Raw genomic sequence first — 22,089 nt, forward strand, 5'->3', positions numbered from 1 at the left:
ACTTAGGCAGTCAGATTGGAAAGGACAAGATGACCTTTAGCAGCCCTTTAAAGCCAGACACACAGAAATTCAGGGGAACGCTGACCTCTCCTTCTCCTCTCTTGTCTTCAGTCAATAGGCAGCTGAAACAGCTGGGGTTGACTTGTGTCCTGTGGTATCAGCTGACTCCCCATCCGTGAAGTTGGGAGAGAGCCAGCCCGACTCCTATTGCAACTAGTATCACTCCAGAATATGCCATAGATGCCATATGAGTGTTGGAAAGGGATGTGGGGACTTAGCATGTGAGCAAATCTGACCTGGAGAAGGCAAGGGTCAACCAAGGTCACATATCCAAGCGATGGAGGCCAGGCCTTCCAGGCTTGCTCCTCATAACTGTGTGCCCATGCTTGGCACCCTGGAGGGATGTGGTCATTCAGGAAAACCACCAGGGGCAACTTCTATTTTGATCTTACTTCTCTCTGGCTCAGCTGGGCACATGGATGCTTTTTGATCTCAGGCAGATCATTCTTGACAGAACTTTTCAAAGTCAAGGCAGGGGCAAGAGAGGACAAAGCTGTTGCTCCAGGCACAAGCACAGCCTTTGACCTTTGTGCCTGTCAATGCAGTTTCTATTTGCACTGGGGGATTATCTTGTCTTGGAAATGGCTCTACCAAGGGCATAACAAGTGCTTCATGTTTTGGTTGCCTCAACACCCACAGTCACCCAGGAGACACTTGTCAGACTTTGTTTAATCAGTCCTGGCAGGAAGTAGGTTTGAAGGATGGGTGCTATTATGCCCTATAGTTTTCTAAACTTACAGGAAAAGATCATGCTGCAGAGGGTCTGTAGGAAGGAGCTTTCTTTTTAGCTGGTACAGTAGAGCCCATCACTAGGAGTCAAGGACACAAGTAACCCCCAAAGCAGGACATAGGACAACACAGAGAATATGATCTTAGCCAGAAGATAGCCGTTAGGAAGTTTGGCCTTGGCCACTTGCTATCCTGTAATCTGGTGGGTGAGGCCCCAAATTTATATTTCTTTTTTTTTTTTTTAATTTTTTTTTTGTTTTGTTTTATTTATTTATGATAGGCACACAGTGAGAGAGAGAGAGGCAGAGACACAGGCAGAGGGAGAAGCAGGCTCCATGCACCGGGAGCCCGACGTGGGATTCGATCCCGGGTCTCCAGGATCGCGCCCTGGGCCAAAGGCAGGCACTAAACCGCTGCGCCACCCAGGGATCCCCAAATTTATATTTCTAATAGCAATATTGATGCTGGTGATCCACGGGCCATACTTCGACAACCACAGACAATAGTAACCTGCCTTGCCTTCCTCATGGGGTTCTAGCAATGGCTCCTTTGGAAGACCTGCGTGCCAGTAGAGTTCTGCACTTTTCCTGCCTTGTAAGAGCCCTGGACCATCACTCATCCTCCTTGAGTCTCAAATTTCCTATCTGTAAGATGGGAGAAACAGCTACTGTTTGTACCTCCGAGTGGTGAAGGTCAGCAAGAGAAACAATTAAGGCAAATGAGTTCTAAAAATCATAAGGACTTTTTAAATGACTGATTGCTTGAGACTGCAAATAGGGGGAGGGCCTGAGAAGGGAAGAGAGAGAATCCCAAGCAGACTCCCTGCTGAGTGCAGAGCTGGGGTTGTTGTGGGGCTTGATGTCAGGACCCGCGGATCATGACCTGAGCTGAAATCAAGTTGGACACTCAACCAACCGAGCCACCCAGGGGCCCCCATGACTATTCACATATGGGGAGCAAACATTTACTGGTAGTAAATGGTAGTAAATGGTAGTAAATGTTTTACCTAGTAAAAAGCTCTCTCAGGTGTCAGAGAGAGACATCTCCTGACCTTAGAGAACCTGGGGTGAATGGGAAGGACCTATAAATGAACCCCTGATCTAGTCTATGCAGTAGCAGAGGTCACAGTAAGCTGTGGAAGCATAGAGAAGAGGAGGGGCAAGCTGCTTAGAATAGATTTTATCCTCTAAGCAAAGGGAAGCCATTGCAGGGTTTTAAGGTGGAAGCTGACCTGATCTTGTTAGCTGCATGGGAAGATCTTTGTGAGCTGGTGATCCATGGCGGATCACTGGGTAGGGCAACTCTAGAGGCAGGAAAGTAGGGAGGCGTGGAGGCGGCTGCTGCAGTGATCCAGGAGTGAGATAATGGAGAGAACTGGATGCATGAGAGATTAAATGTGCACAACAAAGCAAGCAGCAGAATCAAGCCAGTGCCCAGATGCTTGGGTCACTGACTAAAATGGGGTGGGCTGGGCAAGCGTGTGGAAGTGAAGGTGATGAGCCTGGGGCTCCCGTACCCTCTGGCTATTGCAAGGCCATGGGCAGACACCTCATCTGCACGCACAGCCACTGTGACTGCCAGGTGTCCCCCTGCCCTACCTCCCCGTGCCCTGGCGTTACTGAACTCTGCTGTTTCGCCGCCGCTGCAGCATGCGGCAGTGTCCTTCCCACCCGTAGCGTCATCTCCGAAATGAACAACAGTAGCAATCAGCAAGTAATCATCTTTCTCCCCTTATACAATGCCTGCGAGTACAGATAATGTTTGCGATTCTTGCAAAAATGATAGCATGAAAATTGGGGCTCCTGCCAAAGAAAAGGAGGGAGGAAACCTATTTACATAAAAAGTGGCTCACCCAATTTGAGGCTTCCTAAACCAGGGCCTGCTAAGGTTCTCTGCCCTTCTGTCCTGCGTAGGGTGGGAAGTCACCTTGTAAGACCCTGCCAGGGTAGGGCAGCACCCAGTAGTGGCCCCTGGAGGCCCTGGGAATTGCCATAACCGTGGAACCGTTTTGGCATCTGCCATAAGCTCTGAGCATTACCAAAGGGCAGCTCTCTGGTCCTTTCACTCACAGCTTAGCTCCCAGCCAGCTGAGAGGAGGTGCCCTCAGAGGTACAAGGTGACTTTAAGAGCATCCCAGGCAGAAAGTCATGGACCAGAGGAGGCCCATAATAATAAGCTGTCACTGTTACTTTGTTCCAAGGATAGCTGCCTGAATTCCACACTGTGCTGAGGGCTTTACAAGCCTATTGTTTTATTTAATCTAGCCGCACAACTGTCCTGAGAGGTGGCTATTATTATTAATTCCATTTTACAGAGGAAAAAAAAATGGAGGCAGAAGTTAATTACAATCTCATAGCTTGTAAACAGCAAAACTGGGATTCTAGCCTAGATCGCTTGATTCAAAAGCCCACGACTGAGCTATAATCCGAAAAGTAGTAATAAGGATTGGAGAGGATGTGGAGAAATTGGAACTCTGCTCCACTGCCAGGGGAACATAAAATGCCACAGGCACTTGCAAAAACAGTCTGGCCATTTCCTCAAATGGTTAAACCAGGAGATTCAGTAATTCCTCACCTAGGTATCTGCCCAAGGGGAATGAAAATATATATCCACATAGAAATCTGTGCATCGGGGATCCCTGGGTGGCGCAGCGGTTTGGCGCCTGCCTTTGGCCCAGGGCGCGATCCTGGAGACCCGGGGTCGAATCCCACGTCGGGCTTCCGGTGCATGGAGCCTGCTTCTCCCTCTGCCTGTGTCTCTGCCTCTCTCTCTCTCTCTCTCTCTCTCTCTCTCTGTGACTATCATAAATAAATAAAAATTAAAAAAAAATTTAAAAAAAAAAAAAAAAGAAATCTGTGCATCGATGTTCACAGCGGTATCATTCCCAGTAGTAAAAAAGTGAAAACAATACAAACGTCAATCAACTGACGAATTGATAAATTAAACATGATCTATCCATACAATAGAATATGGTTCAGCATAAAAAGAAATGAAATCCTGATCCATGCTACAACATTGGGCAAACTTTAGAAACATTATGCTAAGAGAAAAAAGTCAATTTCAAAAGAGCATAAATTGTAGGATTCCTTTTACATGAAATGTCCAGAATAGGAAAATCCATACATACAAAGCAGATTAGTGGCTGCCCAGGGCTGGGGGATTAGTGAGAAATCTGGAGTAACTATAAGGGGTCTGGGTATTTGGGGGAGAATGATGAAAATGTTCCAAAATTGACTGTGGTAATAGCTGCACAACTCTGTGAATGTACTAGTTAAAAATCATTTAAATGGGTGAATTATTTGATACATCTCAACAAATATGTTATTTCTTAAAAGCCCATGAATGAATATTTTTTTTAAAAAAGAAAGGAAGATCTAGAAGTGATGGGATCTAGAATTATTCTTTGGCCCCTTCATTACACAAATCTTGAGCTCCTATTATGTGCTAGGTACATATCTTCAGGAACCTGTGAGGAGGAGCTTCCACCCTGGGTGGAAGAGATAGGATGCAGGCACAGAAAATCATGATTCATGGGAGAAGATGCCAAGAGAATTTAAACAGGAGGATACTATTTCACACCCACTGGGTTGGCAAAAATTTTAAAGTCTGACATTACCACATTGACGAGATGCGGAGCCCCAGATATTCTCACCTACTGCTTGCGGGAGAATAAATAGGTACAATTTAGAAAGAAGTTTTGCAGTGTTTTCTAGAACTAAGGATACACATGCCCTATGACCCAGACATTCCATGTGCCCCTGGAGTATAACTTGGATAAATTCTTGCACACGGCACAAGGAAACATGGGCAAGAATGTCCATGTCAGTGTAGTTTATTCCAGAAGGCTGGAAATAGCCAAGTCCATCAACAAAAGAAAGAGTAAATAAGTTCTGCTACAGTGACACAACGGATTACACACAGTGGGTAAATTCCAAAAGATGCGATGTGTATGAAATTTAAAAACGTACCAAAGGATACTATCCATTACTTCCATATACATACACATATTGTAAAAATATAAAAACATGGGAATGATGAATACCAAAGTCTGGATAGTGACAGCTCCTTAGGAAAGAGAGGGATAAGATGGCTGGGGTGGGTGGGGGGACACACTGGGGTAATTCAGTTGAATCTATAATGTCTTTTTTTAGAAGTCACTTGTAACATCTTTTTTTCTCTTAAAGTTTTTATTGAGATAATTATAGATTGACATGCAGTTCTAGGAAGTAATACAGAGAAATCCCTTATGCCCTTTGCCCAGTTCCCACAAGGTATAATCTGCTATCTCAAGGATATTAATATTGATACAATCCATCAATCACATTCAGCTTTCCCCAGTTTTATATGTTTTATATGTATGCAGGTGTCCGGTTCTACACAATGTTATCATTGGCACAAGTTGTGTGTCCATCATCACAGTCAGAACACTGAGCTCCTTCACTGTAAGGGTCTCTTGTCTTCCCCTTTATAACCCCACCCAGTCCCCTTGGACTCCTAGCCTGGTTCCTAAACCCTGTCAACTGCTAACCTGCTCTCCACCTTTACATTTCTGTCATTGTGAAACTGTTGTTATCAGGGGACCCATACGATAGGTGATCTTTTGGCTCTGCCCACCCCCACCCAAATTCCCCAAATGTTGCAGGTGTCCCCAGTTCATTCCTTTTTATTGCTGAGGAGGGTCCCACGGCATGGATGTACCACTGATGGTTTCACTCCTTGCAGGATATCTGGACTAGTTCCAATTTGGGGCTATTAAAATCCTCTAATGTTTTGGCTCTTTAACTGGGTGGTGGCTATTTGGATTTTCACTGTACTATTTACCTTTTCGAGGCAAAGAATATTCCATAATTGCAACAAAGGAAGGCAGGAAAAGATACCACTAATGCTGGCCAGCCCTGGGCAGCCAGTGTGCTGAAGAGAAGGCAGTCTGGAGTGGCAGGCTCAGGGTGACACTGAGACTAAGGTTCCGGACCCCTGGCAGGTCTGGTGCTCTCAGGAAGTGGGACCTGGGCATCTACTTGCTTCAAGGTTCTAAGCCTCTCATGGGCACAAGGAAGCCTGTCCTAGTCCTTCAGCCTCTGGGGCAAGTTTCTAGGGGAATCACCCATTTGGATACAAAACCCTTTCCGCAACATAGGTGTGTGTTGTGAGGTGGGGGTGTCCCTAATAGGGGAAATCATAAAGAAAAGGAGGTAGTGGGATCCCTGGGTGGCGCGGCGGTTTGGCGCCTGCCTTTGGCCCAGGGCGCGATCCTGGAGACCCCGGATCGAATCCCACGTCGGGCTCCTGGTGCATGGAGCCTGCTTCTCCCTCTGCCTGTGTCTCTGCCTCTCTCTCTCTCTCTCTGTGTGACTATCATAAATAAATAAAAATTTAAAAAAAAAAAGAAAAGGAGGTAGTGCTGAAGGCAGACAATAAAATCTAGCATCTCCTGAAGGTCCTTGAGAAGAAGCCAGAGGTGCAGCCAAGTGGCTGCCTGAATAGCACTGGAAAGAGAGTATCTTCTATTGGAAGACAACAGAAAATACGGGGAGCTTTCTCCTTTCTTGAGGTTAAAGCTATGGGGTTGTGGTGCCAGTGGGTGGACAATGAGGCTCTGATACTATCTGTTGCTGCCAGGTGCAGGGGAGACGGGTGCAGCCCTGGCTTCAGTGAGCCTCCTACCCCTCTACCCAAGCAGCTTTAACCTTTTTTTGTCTAAATCCCCGCAAGCACCATTTATGAATTTCTTAGTCCTGGGCAGAGCATGGGGCAGTGACAGATTCATGCTACACACACCCACTGGGGGTGGCCTGGCACTCAGGCACCCTGCCTTCAAGAGGTCTCAGCGGAAACACCCAGAAGTGCTCCCACGTGCCCAGATAACTGCAATGTGGGCAGAGAAGCCTGCTGTGGGAGAGAGGCCAGAGCCAGGCAAGGGCCTAGGTCAGGTGGGCTTGGGAGAGCTTTCTGTGTATCATCTTGCTTGATCCTAATAACAACATTACTGGTATGTCAGTTTTACACACAAAGTTACAGAGGTATAGGGTGGTTAAGAAAGTTGCTCTATTAAACTCAACAGCAAAGAAACAATCCAGTCATGAAATGGGCAAAAGGCACGAACAGCAATCTCACAGAGGAAGACATAGTTATGGAATTTAGTGATTCAACACTTATATACAATATCCAGTGCTCATCACAACATGGGCTATCTTGTCAGTATAAGATCCAGTAACTTTGGGTAACTGGAGTGTGAAAAATGATTTTTGTTAGTGTTTGTTAAATTTATACTTTTGCATAAATCTAAATGTAGTGCTGGTGAGTCAAGACTTCCTCACCATTTTTTTTAATTGGAGTGCAATTTGCCAACATATAGCATTTCACCCAGACATGAACAGAAATTTCAGAGGAAGACATAGACATGGCCAACACGCACATGAGAAAATGCTCTGCATCACTTGCCATCAGGGAAATACAAACCAAAACCACAATGAGATACCACCTCACACCAGTGAGAATGGGGAAAATTAACAAGGCCGGAAACCACAAATGTTGGAGAGGATGCGGAGAAAAGGGAACCCTCTTACACTGTTGGTGGGAATGTGAACTGGTGCAGCCACTCTGGAAAACTGTGTGGAGGTTCCTCAAAGAGTTAAGAATAGACCTGCCCTACGACCCAGCAATTGCTCTGTTGGGGATTTACCCCAAAGATACAGATGCAGTGAAACGCCGGGACACCTGCACCCCGATGTTTCTAGCAGCCATGTCCACAATAGCCAAACTGTGGAAGGAGCCTCGGTGTCCATCGAAAGATGAATGGATAAAGAAGATGTGGTTTATGTATACAATGGAATATTCCTCAGCCATTAGAAACAGAAAGTAACCACTATTTGCTTGGACATGGAGGGACCTTGAGGGTATTATGCTGAGTGAAATAAGTCAATCGGAAAAGGACAAACATTATATGGTCTCATTTATTTGGGGAATATAAAAATTAGTGAAAGGGAATAAAGGGAAAGGAGAGAAAATGAGTGAAAATAGCAGTGAGGATGACAAAACATGAGAGACACCTAACTCGGAAATGAACAAGGGGTAGTGGATGGGGAAGTGGGCGGGGGGTTGGGGTGACTGGGTGATGAACACTGAGGGGGGCACTTGGCAGGATGAACACTGGGTGTTATGCTATATGTTGGCAAACTGAAGTCCAATAAAAAAAAAAAGAAAAACAGAAAGTTGCTCTAGGGGATACCATTTGCAAGGAGGAGAGTCAAGATTAGAACTCAGCTCTTTTACTGTTAGGATAAACTTTTCTGAGAAAAAGAGTAATACAGGACCTTTTAGGCTATAATGAGAAGTCTGGGCTTCTTCTGGAGGGCAAGGGTAAGACAGAAAATCAGTAAGTGGAGAGGGTCACAAGCAGACCTCTGGTTTAGGGATGCTATCATGGGGCCACCCTGAGCTCCCACCTCAACATCTCTGAAGGAGCCTCCCAGCTCCTTGATTTTATTGCTTTTTTTCTGAGCCTCTTCCTTCTTTATTGGGCATGGCTAGATCAGAGCCCACTCCACAGCCACCAGGGCAAGACGCAAATGCAATAAAGCATAATGGCTGGTCCTCCAAATCTGGATGTTGTCCTCCTCGAGGCTACCCAGATTTTACCCCTCCTCTGGGCCCAGTAGCTGCCCAGAGTCTCCCCTCTCTGAGATGTTCCCATAGAGGGGAAGAATACAGCCTCTGCAGTCAGTGGGTTCTGGGTTCAAGTCCTGCCTCTACCCCTTGTCTTCTGTGTGAGCTGTAGAACATTCCCTTCCTCCTCCAGCCTGGGCTGGGAGGAGCTGGGAGTAAACACATGAAAGGCCCTTCCAGCCCTGCACTTCCTCCTGGAGCATAGCCTCACCTCATTGGCTGAGATGGCAATAACCCCTCCACACCCTGCCCCCTCCACAATGGGCTGTTTTGAAGACCAACAAGAGAACGTGCAAGAAAATACTGGACACACAATGTGCTTTACAAAGGGAGAATCATTTTATTATCCTATAACTAGTCTGTCTCCAGTGCCTCCCAACTCCCTTTCTTGTGTGTGCATGATTCCCCTGGTGGTGGGGAGGAGGGTATGGTGGGCAGTCTGATGTTGCAGACGATGAGGGAGCTGTGGGCATTTCTCTAGGCCACGTTTGGATTTGCTGAGTCCAGTCCTAATAGGTTCTGAGCAGAGATAATGAACCCGCTACAGAAGATAGGCCTTGCGGGGAAACTGGTGTCAGGAAGAAGGCCCCTCTGCCTAGTTCTGTGGAGCACAGCAGTGCTCCCGAGTTCCTAGGCCTGGGTGCCACCAGCTATGTGTCAGTGACACAGAGGGGGGGTGGTCTCACCAGTCTGCCTGCCCTGGACAGACCCAGATGGGCATTGAGGCATCAGCAGTGGGCAGAGGGGTTGTAGAGAGATAGTCCATTCCTGGGCTGGAGGGCTCTTCCCTCCCTCCCTTGTACCAGGCACCAGGGCTCAGAACTGATCCAGCATCCAGCTTTGCCCTCAGGGACACCCAGGAAGGGCAGTAGATACAAGGTCAGGGTTAGGAACCAGGCCTTCCCCCGGTTCTGCACTTTAGTCATCTGGGAAAACACCCTAACTTCTCACAGCCTCGGCTTCTGTATCTATAAAACGGGGACAATTATGATGAAGGATCATAATGGTTGAGTTGCCATGAGGGTCAAGTGAGATAATACAGTAAAACACTTAACACATGATTAAATAATGATGATAGTTATAATCATGGGGTTGGGAGAAGGTGAATCCTCCAACACACATGTGCAGAGGGCCTGTTACGTGCCAGGTGTTATTCAGGGAATGCTCATCTATGCAGCCCATCTTGGGCACCAGTGAGTATAGTGACAGAGAGAAGTATGGAGCTGCAGGGCAATGAAGGTCCATCCAACCCTCCCTTCCCCACTGTCCTAGCTATTCCCCCCACCCTCATGGTACTTTTTTCCATGCATAACACCCCCTCCCCCGCCCTGCCCCAGCTCTGGCTGGTCCTGGATCCATAGCTTCTTACCTAAATGGAGGTACAGAGTCCTGAGACACCAGGAGACTAGGCTGAGGTGCCCAAATTAACTCAGCCCATGGGAAAACTCCAAACTCTCCTCTTAAAAGATAATCAACTAATAAGCTTTAACCCTACCTGAATGTCTCAGCTTTCCTCACGTTAATTGCTCTAAACAGGTTGAATATTAATTGGGTCTCTGATGAAGCACCAGAAAATGTTGTCTTTGATAACTCAAATGGATCACCCCATCCCTCTCTCAGATAATTCCAAGAGCTTCTGGAACATTCACAGGGACCTAGAGAAGGGAATTTGCCTACAAGGCTGCTCATGGCCTACAGCAGTGACTGCCTAGGAACGACTCCTTCAACAGATCCCATCCCGTCTGGGCCCTCTCCTGAACATGTGTGCGTTGGGCTGGACGGGGGCAGGGAACCCACTCCTAATAGCATTCACTGAGTACCTACTAAGCACCAGGAGATGGACACATATCATTTCATTTAAACCTCAGAACAACCTTGTGAGGGGTTATTGTGCCATTTTACAGGACAGGAAACAGAGGCTCAGGGAAATCAATCTTGTCCGAGGTAATAAGGGTCAGTCAGTGAGAGAGGCAGCTTTGAATGTAAGCGTATCTGGCTGTAACACTACTGCTTTTATAGTTACATTAGTGGTTCAGCCTTTCTTTTCATTCCCCCTGTCACCAAGAAGGCTTTAGAGACACTTGTTTTTCCAACTCCCTTCTCTTCCCTATGAAATGTTAATATTGCAGATATACCATATATCTGTTCATATACACTGGCCCATTGGAGGATCACAAACCCTTGTAATAATTAAGATATCTTTTCACTCTCAACCCTCCCAGATTCAATTTTACCCATTTGTGAATGATGGGGTCCCTGGTGAGAATGTAGAAATCATACCTGTGGTTCTCAGAGTGTTGAGAGGGCAAGGCTTACCCATAGACCAAGACCAGGGAAGGAAAATTAGCTGGATCATTTCTTCTCAAGGGGAGCATTCACGTTTTCTTTTGAGGGGCATGGCCTTATTAATTCTAGATTTGCCATCTGTTCCTCATACTTTTGATTCGCTTGCCACTTCCTATGGGCAGCCTGCCTAGACATCCCCATCTGAGTTTGGGTTAAGCTACTTTCCACCTCGTTTCTAGCTGCCAAAGCCACGGTCAGACTCTATGGTTACTGTTCATGTAAATATCTTTATATACACGAGGAAGAACTGTGGCTTGTCCATCTCTGTATCCCAGAGCCTAACATGAGCACAGCATGTAGTAGGTGCTCAGTGAATGTTTGTGGAATGAATGAATTCCTGGGCAAATGAACTTAAAATTGCTTGTGCTGCCTCTGCTGCACTGGGTATTATTTGCTTTAGCAAAGACCACATCAGGGATGACTGAATCAAGCAACAGCATGCACCCACACCTTCAGAATGTGGTACCTTTTGGGCATGTTTCATGAAACCAGAGTTTTCATTTGGCAACATCTATAGTATGTTCTGGATTAAGGCCCCCGGGGGACTGAGATGAGCCCAGGATGAGATCTCAGAGAGATGATGATGGACTTGGCCTATGGTATGCAAACCAACCCTGGCTCTCTGGGCACACTTTGTGGACTCTGGAGGAAAAAAAATATGATAAACTGTCAACAAGTAACAATCAGGGAAACCCTAACTGATGAAGTCTCATGTTTACATCAATGCAGGCCAAGGGTGGCAGCTCTACACTTCTATTTCCAACAGTATGACTGACTATTCACCCTAATGCAGTATACAGGAAAATGCCAGGTTAAACAAACAAATTTATTTTTAAATATAGGGTTGAGCCATCATGAAAGAGAAGGAAATCCTCAGAGGTCAAAACAACCAAGAGACAGCTTGAATTCAGGGGTCCCAAACACTGAGTGGATGATGGGCCTGGGGATATCTGTCGTTCCTTAGTGATCTGGGGCTTTTGGTTTTAAAGAGCCAAGGTAAGATGCAAAATCACAGTCCTTTGTCCTTCAGAAGATGGAAGGGAAACTGAGACTCTCACAGCTAAGACTCAGAAAGGAGACACACTTTGGTGAAGGGGTGAATCAGAAAAACACAAAATCCCACCCTGCAGAGGGAAGCAGTACGGAAACTTGACCCTAAGGTCTGGCCAGACAAGAAGGAAAAATTTTAAATGGCTGAGGAATTCCAATTACAAAATGGCCCTCATATGGGTCTGGAACTTGACTATGTATTACTTTGTGGCCAGCAAGGGAAAAAAAAAAAAATCAATCCAAGCTGAGTGTTAAAGTGACCTGAAGCTGGTGGTTCCTCCAGGTACCGGGCAGCAGCAAATGCAAACTCTTTCTGGAGCAATATATTTTCAACTCAGGCCTCAAAGGAATCCCACAAAATTTTAGCAATCATAAATCTACAATTTAAGAAATCACAGAGCACATGAGGAAACAAGACACCACGAACAAGAGCAGAAACAATGAACATATCAATCAGACCTAGGAATGCTACAGGTAGTAAAATGATCAGATTCAGAAAATGAAATGTGTACAATATTTAGAGAAATATGTCAAAGTAGTGAAAGTATAAACAAAGAACAGACTTTCGAAAAAGATAAAGCAGACTGAAAGATAACCAACTAAAACTTCTCGAAATGGGAAGGCATCATCATGTATGGGCGCCTCCAGACTGCTATTTTTAATCTGGCTTACAGTTTTGGAATAAACTGTGATGTTGGAATCAGAAAAGTAAAATGCTGTGTGACTTGGGTTAATCACTGCCTTTCTCTGGGCCTCAGTTTCCTCATTTGCAAGTGAAAGAGTGGAACTAGATCACTTTGTAAGTCCAACTCTATAAACTAATCTTCCATAATATGACAGATCATGGCCATTGGACACCTATTTTTTGTGCCACCCTAGACTATTAGCATTTTACATGATTTTTATCCTTGCGAGTACCACTGAGGTATGGGCTATTATCATACCCAATTCATGTATTAGGAAACTGAGGCAGAGAGGAATTAAGTAACTTGCCCAGAGTCCACATCTGGTAAGCCATGCTTGGTCTCCACTTCTCTGACTCCAGAGTCTACTCTCTGGACTCAATATCTGAGATCCAGCACTAGGATTCTCTGACCTATCAGAAGCCTCCCATGGCAAGGAGCAGCTCCGTGGCCAGCAGAGGCTGTCAACAGTAACCAGAACAGCCATTCCAGTGGGGGAGGTAAGGACCCCGTGAAGTTACTTATCAATAACCAAATATTAAGTACCTTCTAGGAACAAGGCCTGTGCTTATTTTAGACAAGAGCTATGTACAGCAGACCAGCAAACAGTGAAAGATGGCTGGGGCTTACTTCCCAAATACCCTTCAAAAATTTTTCATTCTGAAAGCACTTCTCTGTACATTGGTTTCCCTCATGTATAAAATGGGGATGATAATGGTACTAACATCACTGGGTTGTCACAAGGATTAAATGAGCTAATATAAGCCAGGAGTGTAGCGAGCATGCCATAAACGGTAGTTCTTGCTGCTGCTGCTGTTCCTGTTTCAACGTAGTGGGGAGAAGTTGGGTTTTGCAGCAGATGACCTTGATTCAGCTCCGGACTCCCCCACCTCGCAGCTTTGTGACTTAAAGTCACTGACCCTCTCTGAGGCTCCGTGGCCCCATCTGTGAATCAGAAATAACAATGCTTACCTCACCAGTAGTTGTGAGGGGGAAATGGACCGTGAAATGCCCAGCTCAGTGGCTGACATATAATAGGTACTCAACGAATGTCTGTTCTCACCCTTGGAGTGTTTTCTGCACACTCGGCTTTTCTACCATGGTTAGAATCCAAAGAGGGGAAGGATTCTGTGCTTATAGGTGTTGACTCACTGTTCTCTTCCACCAAGGGAACTTTCAGAAAAGCAGTGGGGGGTATAAGAGGTCTGAAGACATCCACTTCATAGCAGGTAAGTCAAGGCAATGCAGTGATAGGGGTCCGCAGCCTCAGAGAAGGGCCTCCAGGCCACGATCTGCTGCTTTGGCTTCACTGGCCACTGAGATGTACAGCGGAAGATGCAATCAGCAAAAGGAAGTGAGCCCTACCATCAGGAGGATTTGGTCACTGAATCCACCAAGGATAATGGCACTGACCTTCCTATTTGGAAATAAACCAGGCGTTCGGCGTGTAAATGGCTCTGTGATCATTCTGCACACCCAGGACCATGCGGCAGCCCCACTCGAGGATGGGGACAGGTAAAAAGGATATTAAAGGGGTTTCAGAAGGACAGTGACACCTGGAGCATGAGTGTGTCACTCTGCCAACCCCAACCCCGGCAGGCCTCAGGGAAGGAAGAATTTCACCCCTGGCTTCCCAAAGGAGCATCAAAGGCTGGGACCAGAAGTGGTTGCCTATAGGGATTCCTTTTTTGAGCAAATAGGGAACTCTTAGGTTTCAAGGACGATCTGTGACACCTTTTGGATTTCATTCTTAAGTCACCTGCTCCTCCTACCTCTTCCTCCCTGGGACCACCCATGGGTTCAAGTGGACTAGGACATCTATGACAAAGTAGATGCTTGGTGCTGAAAGATGATGGTGGCATGGGAGATGGGTGGGCATTCCAGGTTCTCTGAGTACAAGTCGAAGGTGCAAACTCAAGGAGAGAAAAGGAACCTTGGAGGACAGACGGTCCGGGGAGCACAAGCCTGACACCAGCTGCTGCGGCATCGCCTGGCACTGCTGACCCTCATCAATCACCCTGCAGGAACCAGACTCAGCATTCCCTCTGCATGTGGAGGGCAGTGTGGTGCTCCCAAACAGACCAGGTCCCAACCCCCTCTCCTTCACATGCTAGGATATATGTGTCAATGAGCAGGATGCTTTTATGCAACTCAGGTTGGGCACTGGAGAGTGGGGATACTCCTATCTCATAGAGCCTCAAACACAAAGGTTTTCATAATGAGTATAAAAACATGCAATGTGCCTAGCGTAGATCCTGCCCCACAGTAAGAGTTCAATGCATGCTCATGTATCCTTGCTTAACTGACATAACTGGCACCATATGTAACCCCACACTCAACCTCATCAGCCTGGTTTGCCACACTGAGTATTCATTTAAGAACTAGGGTGTGCCACGTATTTCTCCAACCTGCTCCGGAGAAGAAAAATATATCTTTTCCGAGCCCTTTGATTTCCCAGGTTCCCACCACCAACCAGGACGGCCAGTTCTGGCAGGTCCTGACCACTCTAACTCATTAGTGTCTCCACTGAGTCAATACCTCCACTGTGGCCGTGTCTTTTATGAAAAGTAAGCAATACAAGAGCAGAGAGTATGGACTGCCTGCTGTGTTCAGGGAAGCTGCCACAGGGGAAACAAAGATGCATAACTGGTGATCTTGTTCGACTTTCTGAGGGCTAAAAAGTGTATTTGGAGAGCCATGATAGAAACACATTTTTAAAAAGCAGGTTGGCAGTAGTAAACACTCGAGGTCACAGAATGGTGCCAAGCCCATGTGGCGCGCTGGCAAAAGTAATCACTAGCTTTAGAAGCATGCTGACTTGGGTCTGAATCCCAGTTGTCACTTACTAGCAAAGGATCCTTGAGTAGGGGAGGGCAGAGGGTGCCTCAGTTTGTTCACCTATAAAATGGGGGAAATGCCTCTAACTGCAATGATGATTCCATAAACATGATGCATGCCTGGCCCAGAGTAAGGGCTCAGTAAGCTGTTAGTTTCATTCTTTTTTCTTCCTCATGCCCCATTTAATTCTAAATTGTTGGTGTTATTTTATTTGCCAGTGAATTAGAATTAGTAGAGGACTTTGATTTGCCCTTTGGTGGCTGCTGTTCTCTGCACATATAAATTCGTACACCATCAAGCAGATGCTTGTGGAAAAAAATTGCCACTGGCTTCTCCCTTCTGAAACAGGAATAACAAAAGGCCCCAGCTCCTCTGCCTGGGACCCCAAGGCTTCCACCAGTAGGCCTCAACCTCCCAGCCACTCCCCTGCTGCAATGCTCACCCTAGTAACACCCATCAGGGTGCTAGGTATGCAAGAGGGCTTAGCCCAGCCTAGAAGATGTTAGGGATGGTAAGAAAGGCTTTCCAGAGACAGGTGCATCCAAAGTTAACCCTAAAGCACAAGGAGGATTTTGCCAATAGACCAATATGGAGAAGGCATTCTGGGCTAAGAGAATATCATGTGCAAAAGGCCTGAGGCCTCCCCTGGACAGCCAGGCTTCAGTCCAGGTGGATTCTTGCCGCCTTGCCTCTCAGACTGTCCTCACTTCTTTTCCCCTCCTTACTAGGCAGACAGACGACCTCTTCTGCGCACTCCCTGTTGGACTCTGGCAAGGATCTTACCTCTTGTGCCTGGCTTTCACAGTGCAGCCCAGGGATCCCTGTAGGTCCCTGAGACCCTTTCGGGGAAGTTGGTGAGGTCAACACTACTTAAAATATTGCCCTTTACATCCTTTTTCTCTTTTCAGTATAGAGTGGAGTTTTCCAGATTGAATGCAGAGACAGATATATCTTCTATTAGGCCAAAGATTAAAGAGATTTGCCAAAACATAAAACAATGCTGTTCTATACATTTTTGTTTGTTGTAGAAAAGTCATTTTCATAAAAATGTTTTATTTATGTTAAAGTAAGGGCTTATTATTATTACTTTAAATAAGCCATAAATAATTATTTTAACATTTTTTCAGTGCTAATTACTAGCGTGACAAATTTTGACAGACATAATCCACATAAACAAAAACTGTTTGAGGTCTTCAATAATTTGGAAGAGTCAAATAGGGTCCTGAAACCAGAGAGTTTGAGAACTACTGCTTTAGGGCAGACTGTGAAGAGGGCCAGGGGGCGTGACTGGGAAGCATTCTCAGATGGCAATTTCTGCCCATCACCAAGAAAAGAGCCCACAGGCAGTCTGTCCCTGGCTGGATCCATATGTCTCATCTGCCTCTGTCCCTCCCTTTCCTCCCCATTCCTGTGAAAACCCTAGTGCAGGCCAGGTCTCTCACTCAGCAGTGACCTCTTCCCCAAGCTCGGGGGCTGGTGCGTGGCCAGGAGGCTTTGCTGTTAGGAAGGCAGGGTCCAAATGCCAGTCTCTAACTGGCATTTCCCTGATGACTAAAAATGTGGAACATCTTTTTTTGTGCTTATTGGCCATTTCTGTTGTTTTCTTTGGAGAAATGCCTATCCAAACTCTTTGCCCATTTCTGAATTAGGCTCTTTGTCTTTTTATCGCTGAGTTTAAGAGTTCTTTATATATTCTGCATACAAATCCCTTGTTAGATCTATGACTGCAAATACTTTCTCCCATTCCAGGCTCATCTTCACTTCCTGTGCAGTGTTCTCTGCAGCACCAAAATTTTTAATTTCGATGATGTCCAATTTATGTATTGTTTCCCTCATTTTTGTGTGTGCCTAACCACTGCATGCCTTATCTCAGGTTGTGAACATTTATACCTATGTTTTCTTCTAAGGGTTTATAGTTTTAGCTCTTGCATTTAGGTCAACAATGCAACAATTTTGAGTTAATTTTTTTAACCCTGGGTGGGGAAAGGTCCAACTTCATGCTTTTGCATATGGATAGCCATCCTCCCAGCACCATTTGCTGAATAGACAATCAGTGTCTCTAAGACTCAGTCATCTCATCTCAAAATGGACTTTAAAAGACCACCTTGCAGGGTGCTGTGAGCACTCAATGAGAGAAAAAAGTGCCCTGTGGGTCCCTAACACACAGTAGACAATGCCTATAACTGAAGGATCAGACAGGGGATGTGAAATGCTCTGACACACTGGTCATCTTTACTACCATTTGACCAGAGCTTTTCCATCCCTAAAGGTCATCAGCACCTACCACACCCCACCTGCTTGTCGTAAGACCCCTGTGTAACCCTCAGAACAGTGGTCTGTAACCACTTTCTCAGAGCCCCCTCTCTGAGGGGCCCTGGAAATCTTTTTCTTCTTCCTCTTTTTTCTCTTTACTTTCTACTTAATTTCACATTAAATGTTCTTGGTCTTAATTAATTAATCAAGTTAAGATTGTTAACCCACTCAAATCTTTTTTGGCAAGGTGGTGGGAAGGCATGAATGAACAAATGAGTCAATCAATTAAAAGGCTCCTAATTTAAAGTCAGATAAGTGAAGCCCCTAGAGGTAAAGGGATCATGCAGGCCACCCTGCATGCAGGTGTCAGAGGTGGGACATGGGACCCTAACTCCAAGGACTCTACACTCCCGCACAGCACTCCCTCTCCTGCCCCGGAGAAATCTTTTTAAATCAATCTCCCTCCTCCTCAGTGTTTGCAACACCTCCCGATTTAGTTTTCTCTCTGCATTTCATTAGTGTCCCATTTGCCTCATCTTCCTGATCTCTGAGGCAGGCGTTAAGAAGGAGGAGACTGAATTGGCAACAGGGCTCCCTGCCTCCTGATTGTGAGTGAGGTGACATAGGGGAGGAGAGCAGTGGCCCCTGGACTGTGATTCCACGTGGTGCTCTGGTCCACTTGGCTCAAGCCAACAGTCACAGGACTCTCGCTGTGCCCAAGGCACTGTGGGGCTCGGAGACGAGGAGCTGTGCTTGCCCTGGAGACCCCCAGGCTCACAGGGATGGACGGACAGCACCTGTGCCACGTGTTACAGTGACATCGCCCTCCTGGGCAGGCAGAGAGAGTGAGAAAGAGTGAGAAGTCAGCTGATGGAGAAAGGCAGTGGGGCCATTCCAGGGTTCGGAATAGCATATATAGAGGCAGGAGGGGATAGACAATAACGTGTAAGCAAATATCGATGTGGAATCTGTTGTGAAATTATTTGTTTATTCATTCACTCATTCAATATGTGCTCACCAAGCACCTGTTCCAGCAGTAAGAGCCCTCCAGGGAACCACACAAAGTAAACCCCTGCCCTTAGGGAGCTTATGTTCTAATGGGGGAAGACAGACCCTAGACAAGCTTCCCGAGTAATAGATAATGCAGCAGCTAGAGAAATGTCACATGGATAAGATCAAATGGAACAGGGCACAGGAGGAACTGGACTGGGAGGGTGGCTCCTTGCCTGGGGTGATGGGGGCGGGCCACCCACTCTAACCACTATTACACATACCTCGCTCACACCACCGGCTTCCTGCCACTCCTTGAGCAGTGAGCATACTTGCGTTCAGCCCCTTTCAGCCTAAGCATGCCCTGCTTGCTCGGATACGATGTGGAGGTTTGTTCACTGCTGTTCCTCTGCCTAAAGAACTTTTCCCAAGACTGGAAAAAAAGGCACCTATGCTGCATGCCTTATGCCTTGAGGTGGGCATGTGTTTTGGGTTCAAGGAAAAGTGAAGAGGTCAATGGGTGTGAGTGAGGGGTACACAGGAGAGATGGGGTCAGACAGGAGAAGGGTTGGCTCATTTAGGTCCTAGTGGGTCACTGTGAGGAACTTTCACTTTTCCTCTGCTAAAGATAGGGGCACATGCCAGGTTTTGAGAAGCAATCTGATCGGCCCGGTGCCAGAGCCCTGGAGGGAAGGGTAGAAGGACAGCCCCATGAGGAGTCCACTGCAATAGTCCCAGTAAGAGACCATGGCTTGGACTAGTGTGGGGACAGAAGAGGCGGTCACGCGAGCTGGGGAGGGGAGAGCAGTGATGGAGCCAGTGTAACTATAACACAGTGTGCAACGAGAGGGATGAGAGGAGAGGAGGCCAGGGATTAAAAGGAGAACATTCTAGACAGATCTGGCACAGGGACTCAGATTCGACCCCACAGAATTCGTCAGACCCCACTACTACCTACATTTCTGCGATTTCTTCCCTCCCCCCTCGAATTCAACTGTGGGCCCAGCTCTATGGGCGGCACCCACATGGGATGAGTGACCCAGGTCTGGCCTCCATGAGGCTCCCTCTGTTGTCACTGGAAGCCGTATTCACATGGGACACCCAGCAGGATCTGGAGGAACCAGGGGGAGAAAGGCCAGGGTGGAGAGTGTAGAGGAGGAAGGGGAGAGCAGATTTCCTGAGGATCAGTGGAGTAGGGTGGCAAGGTTCAAGTTTTGATTCTGCCGTTTGAGCATGGTTAGGGTCGACCAGTTCACCTTTAGCTTAGTTTTCTGAGCTCACCGAGTGGACCTCAGTTTGCTTATCTTGAAAATGGGATTGTAAGATCTACCTCATGGGGCTCCCTGAGTAAATGAGATGTATAAATCAAGTACTTGGCACAATGACTCAATAAACATGACCCCATTTTACCTGTCCTTCTATATGAAATGCTGATAATTTTAACAGATCTCCTCAGAGAGCTGCGCCTGTAAGGCTGAGCGCTCCTCCCGGTTTGTAGTTCTACACTCTTCAGGCTGAGAGCAGAAGCCACCTCTGTTCTCCTTCCCTGGTACATCCCCAGAGCCTAGCTTTGTGCTCACCTTATTGGGAGTATTAAGTATGCCTTGTTGAACTGCTAAATAAATGATTCAATCAGAGGTTATGTAAGATCTAGGCTTCAGCACTTTTTAGCTGGAAGACCTCAGACCACACAGTTAATTTCTCTGCACCTCAATTTTCGTGCCTGTTACACAGAAATAATATCTCCTACGGTGGAGACAGTTACTCTCATCAAATAACCTCATTTTCCCCACATTTCCCAGAGCCCCAGAAGTCGGGCAGGACTATGTGTGACTAGTTTTGGCCCGCGGGCTGTGTGTGACTTCTGGACCAAAGCATTTAAGGTCCAGTGCTCAGGCCTCTGGTTCTCTTCCTCTACTGCAGAGACCAAGGTGCCACATGTTCCAGGTGGTATACCTAAAAATCTAGCAGAGCTTTCATCAACCTGGCTTGAGTCAATAGGTAGAGCAGAGTCCTCTATCTCCCTTGGTTGTACACGTAGCATGAACAAGAAATAAACTTTGGCTGTGTTGAGCCACTGAGACTCTGGAGTTAATTTATATTGGAGCATAACTGAGCCTAGCAAGACTCAGACGTCTACCTTGCAAGATTACTTGGAGGATATGAGAAAGTGCTTGGTTCTTGGTAGGTTTTCAATAACGGGCTTGCTCCCTGGGTCCTGGGTCCTGGCCCCTCTGCTTCTTCAGCCTTCTTCCCCATGACCCAGCCTCCGTTATATGACTCTACCTCCCCTAGCTTGAAACATGCTTCTATTTCTCTGATGCAACCCAGGTGTTTTATACTTTTTTCATTGTTCTTCTGCACAGCAATATGAACAAAAGCATTCCAAGGGCTCTTCTGGCTGGTTGGACCTGGTGCCCAGCCCACCTGTCTGGGCAGCCACCCCCTCACCTGCTCCTGCCACACTCCAACTATGCCTCTGATCCCACTCCAACTCAGCTCAACATGTAACCATTAAACTCTGGACCCACCCCCGGTCTCCTGGATCCTAGAATAATCCTGATGGCCACTGCTGCTGCCCCTCTGGTCCTGGACCTGCACGGTGCTTCCTGGCTGCCAGCTCCCACATTACATCCCAGCTGGATGCCTAGGCCCTGCCTGCCCTCTCACTGCACTGGCTGCTGGCTTGGCTTCCAGCACCCATCACTCCTCTTACTGCATCTGCTCCCCGAAAAGGAATCTCCAATCTGGCCTAACCTCCTTTTACTCCTCATGCTGCTTAGTGGCAAAAGCCTTCAACCAAAAAAGCACACGTGGTTTCAGATTCCAAGATGGCATTTTTCATTAAGACACAAGTTTGCAGTTGATGACACAGAAAATCAGAGCAGACGAGGGGACTGACCTGACTCCATGTCAGCACGTTCTGAAGAGTCAGCAGTGTCCCTGGGCCCTGCAGCCCTCTCTCCAGGGCCATCGGATCCTGGACGACAGGGCAGGATCCTTTCTGTAGAAGCAGAGAACACAGACCCTACTGAGTGACGTAGCAAGATGCCATGGACCCTTTCCCACAGGTTTCTCCCCAGCATTCATTGCAAACACATGCCAATGGTGGGGAGGGGGGTTTGCTCCTGATCTCACAGCAACAAAGAGAAGCAGTCAGGGGTGGGAGGGTGAGGAGTTGTGTGTGTCCCAAATACCCTGTGAATCCCACAGGAACCTCCTCTATGTAGCTTTCCTTGGCAGCTCTGGTATACCTTCCTGTTCTCTCATCCATCTTGAGCTGTGGGAGTAATGGTCTTGTCTGACCAAACTCCTCAAGGGCAAGGACTGCAGATCAGTCGTCGTTACAACCCTAGTACCCTGTTAGGACTTGGAGCAAAGGTGAATCAAGTGTGCTGTGAAGGATTGACTGGGCACTGTGATGCGGGGGTGGGGGATGGAGCGTGGGCATGAGGCTCTACCCTCCTCAACAGGT

The 22,089-nt window shown here is 46.9% G+C and overlaps 1 protein-coding gene across 6 annotated transcripts in view; it reads right to left on the reverse strand.

Moving 5' to 3' along the window:
• TENM4 (teneurin transmembrane protein 4) overlaps nucleotides 1-22,089 on the reverse strand; it is a 733,541-nt gene that overhangs the window by 481,958 nt on the left and 229,494 nt on the right. For 5 of the 6 annotated variants that reach the window (XM_055320386.1, XM_055320385.1, XM_055320378.1 and 2 more), the window contains exon 3: nucleotides 21,517-21,618. The exons of the other annotated variant lie outside the window; for it this stretch is intronic. In XM_055320386.1, the coding sequence (XP_055176361.1) occupies nucleotides 21,517-21,526 (10 nt within the window). In that variant the 5' untranslated portion in view covers nucleotides 21,527-21,618. The remainder of the gene's footprint in view (nucleotides 1-21,516; nucleotides 21,619-22,089) is intronic. 6 annotated transcript variants of the gene reach the window in all.

This window comes from Nyctereutes procyonoides, unplaced genomic scaffold, assembly GCF_905146905.1.
Source record: "Nyctereutes procyonoides isolate TBG_1078 unplaced genomic scaffold, NYPRO_anot_genome, whole genome shotgun sequence".
NCBI classification, from domain to species: domain Eukaryota; kingdom Metazoa; phylum Chordata; class Mammalia; order Carnivora; family Canidae; genus Nyctereutes; species Nyctereutes procyonoides.